Source organism: Otolemur garnettii, unplaced genomic scaffold (genome assembly GCF_000181295.1).
Source record: "Otolemur garnettii isolate 467f Iridium unplaced genomic scaffold, OtoGar3 scaffold00077, whole genome shotgun sequence".
NCBI classification, from domain to species: Eukaryota; Metazoa; Chordata; class Mammalia; order Primates; family Galagidae; genus Otolemur; species Otolemur garnettii.
Genome location: NW_003852472.1, coordinates 7,428,291 through 7,431,588, shown reverse-complemented (window position 1 = coordinate 7,431,588; position 3,298 = coordinate 7,428,291). Strand labels below are relative to the sequence as shown.

General features: G+C 50.2%; 1 protein-coding gene across 1 annotated transcript in view; it reads right to left on the bottom strand.

The window, feature by feature from the left end:
* Nucleotides 1–834: 834 nt before the first annotated feature.
* GALNT17 (polypeptide N-acetylgalactosaminyltransferase 17) overlaps nucleotides 835–3,298 on the bottom strand; it is a 457,848-nt gene continuing 455,384 nt past the window's right edge. Inside the window, exons 10-11 of the mRNA XM_003794210.2 lie at nucleotides 1,713–1,880; nucleotides 835–963 (exon numbers count right to left, since the gene is read on the bottom strand). Of these exons, the coding sequence (XP_003794258.1) occupies nucleotides 835–963; nucleotides 1,713–1,880 (297 nt within the window). The remainder of the gene's footprint in view (nucleotides 964–1,712; nucleotides 1,881–3,298) is intronic.

Genomic DNA, 3,298 nt, shown 5'->3' with positions numbered 1-3,298 from the left:
GGCACAAAGTGTCTTTGAGGTTCCTGGCGCCCTTAGCGGTGCTGGCTGCAGCCCTCAAAGTCTAGCTGGAGGCCCCCTGCTGCTCCCAGGGGTAGCCTCCATGAGTCAGGGCGCCCTGCTCCCTGCCAGGCTCCACCCCTCAGGACCACTCCCAGCTCAGACCATCCTGCAAGCTCAGCCTATTTCTGTCTCTGGCTCCCTGCAGACATGGGTAGGACAGCTGGCCTGTGCCCAGGTGTCCAACAGAGGAAGCATCAGTTTCTTTTGGAAATCTCCAGAGTTATAGTCTCCAAGGTGACCCTGGTGGGAAGGCTTGGGTGCCGGCTGCTGCAGGTGTGGACAGGCACCTGGGCAGAAGCAACTCCGGAGGAAATAGGGTCCCAGGGTGTCGCTGAAGTCCCTGCTGTGTCCCACCACATTGAGGGTTGGGCTGGAGTTCAGAAGCTGCTGCTGCTGATACAAGGGATGAGACACAGGAGGGGACCCTGCCAGTCCCAGATCCTGCTGCTCAGGTGAGAGATGACACGACAGAGACCAGGACAGTCTCACTGCTCGGTGCTGGATCCACACTGGGGCTATAGAAGACACAGCTCTTGGTTTCCCAGAGAAGGGGTGGGGGGGCTTTTCCAGGGTGGGTGAGCCTTGTGGGCAGCCAGATGCCTGAGGGGGGACATGAAGTTTCCATGTGGGCCCCCTGCTGCCCTGGAGAAGCCCTGGGAGGCCCAGCGAGCACCTGTTGGTTCTTGCTGTCTCTCCACCGGTGTGGCTGGTCCAGAGAACGGCCGGACCGGCTGTGTCCTGGGGGCCAGGCTGTCGGGTGCCGGCTCTGTCTCTCTACTTGATGGAGTTCTTAATGGTCCACCTCTGTCCTGTGCAGCTGCGGAGGATGAGGTCAATGCCAGCCAGGCCGCGGTTCTCCACCTCCAGGCAACGCCCTGTCCCCTTGTTCATGATGGCTCCATTCTGGGAGGGGAGGTAGCCAGAGGAGGGGAGAGTCAGAGACAGAGACACAGAGAGAGGCTTAACCCCTGTTCCTGGCACATGGCTTCTCACAGGGAATCAATCTCACGAAAATTCTTCGCACAGGGGAGGAATCCTGGGGGCTTCCTCTGGACACCCTACAGTGATTTTCAATCAGTGTGCCCCCAAAATTTTAAAAGATAATTAATTAAATTATTTTCAAAAGATATTCAAAGCACTGTAAGTATATTCTTCTTTTTTAAACTTTTTATTAATCAACATAATTTAAGAGTGCCGTGGAAGTTTAACTATAGGTTCAAGTGCGCCATAAGATAAAAGTGATTGAAAAACACTGCTGTAAAGTCAGAACATAAATAAGTTTCACCAGTGTTGGGGGCGGAACCGAGTGATGTGCACTGGTGGGGGTTGGGCTCGGCATTGGGAAATTCCTGGATATCTGAGGTCTGAACTTCTCAGTCCTGTTGGCTGTGGGTACTTAGCAGATTTTGGGAAATTGCCCCTTGCTCCTTCTCAGGAGCCCAGCCAGCCAACAGCTGATGTAGGAATTAGGAAGGCTGCTTCACACAGAAATCCCCTCTCTGGGTGTCCCAGAAAGTGCTCTGGGTCCATGAGCTTGACCTGAGGCTGGGAGACCTTGTGTTCTGGGGCCCCTTGGGGAAGCCAGGTTTCCCTCTATAGCCTGGAGCATGGGCACCTACTCTGGGTGCTGGTCCTGTCTCTGGGACACGCACCTGGATGAAGTTCCAGCGCTTGTACAGGCTGCTTTTGACCTTGTCACAGTCGAGGAGCTGGGGCAGCCGACTCTTGGAATTGTCTACCAGGCAGCGGGTGTCAGGGAGGAGCGTGGTGGTTCCCAGGGCGCCCAAGTGCAGGAAGCCTTCCTTGGTGTAGCGGGCCAGCTGTGGAGAGACCAGAGCGACAGGGAGCAGTGAGAGGAGGCAGGGGTGAGGCCGTGAGGGGAAGTAAGGCTCAGGTCTCCAGCCTCACACCTGCGATCTGTCAAAACCTCAATACCACAGCCCCGGCTACCCTCCCAGTCCTGTCCTACACCCCAGATGCCCAACTCTTGGAGGGGCCCTGTTCTACAAAGCCCTCAGGCTTGCTGAGTCTGGCTCCAGAGTCCCCTAGGCCACTCTCTGGTTTTCCTAAGGATATCCTCAATGTTTTGGACTCTATCCATCTGTTCAATTAATTGGGAAGTAGAAATAGGTGAAAAGAGCTGGATATTTAATTTCTGAAGCTTGGCTCTGCTTCCAGTTGGCTGGGCCACCTTGAATAAGTTGCTTAACCTCTCTGAGTCTCCATTTCCTCCAGATTTATTAATGGGTATTGATTAAATCTACACTGCAGCAAAGGATCCAAAGAAGCAATTCACGAAAGAAAAAACAGCATTCAACCTTATAGGCATTAAAATAAACAAACACCTAAAACAACAATAAGATGTTACATTTTTAACCTTTGCATTCTGGCAAAGTTAACTTAAGATGGGCCCTCTCACAGCTGGGTCAGAGGGAGAGTAAATTACTATGCCCTTTCAAAAGGGGATTTCTAAATACACAGTTTGTGTTTTTAAAATGTTCATTGACTTTGACTTGAGACATCCACTTTGAGAAATCTGTCCCCAGGGAATAATCAGAGTTGTTAGCAAAAGTTTATGGATAGGGTATTTATCATAACATTATTTATAATGATGAAAAAGTAGAAATATCCTAAGTGGACAACACAGTCCTCATGCTTGCTTTGTACTCCATGTATGAGCACAAATGCTAGCAGACTGTGGTAGGTTGCAAAAATGACCACATTCTCCACTCTTCTGAGCTCTCTTGACAATAGGACATTGCTGCAATTTCTATGTCCCTTGACTATTAGTCTTGGTCCAGATCTCAGAACTGTTTGGCTTAGTTATAAACTCATGAGGAATAACGAATATTGTTTTATGCCACTAGGCTTCAGAGGTAGTTGTCATACAGCAATCGCTAACTGATACAGAGATAGTATTACCTGGCACAATTTCCATAATAGGACCAGTACGAGGCTAGTGGCCTCTCCTCCCTACCTTCTCTCTCCTGGCAGCATGTGTTGTTTAAGATTCACTACTCCAATTGAAGTAAATACCTTCACCTTTCACACTCCCGGGAGGAAGGGACTGTATCCAATTAATTCGTTCCTTACTGGGAGCAAATCACAGACCAAGTGTTCAAAACATACTGAACCCATTACAGATGTGGTGATTGTCATCATTTTGAAAAGGCAGCCAGTTAAACTCTACAAGCGTGTTTTGAAGAGTCCTCTGGCTGGGGTGCAGGCCTTGGGAATA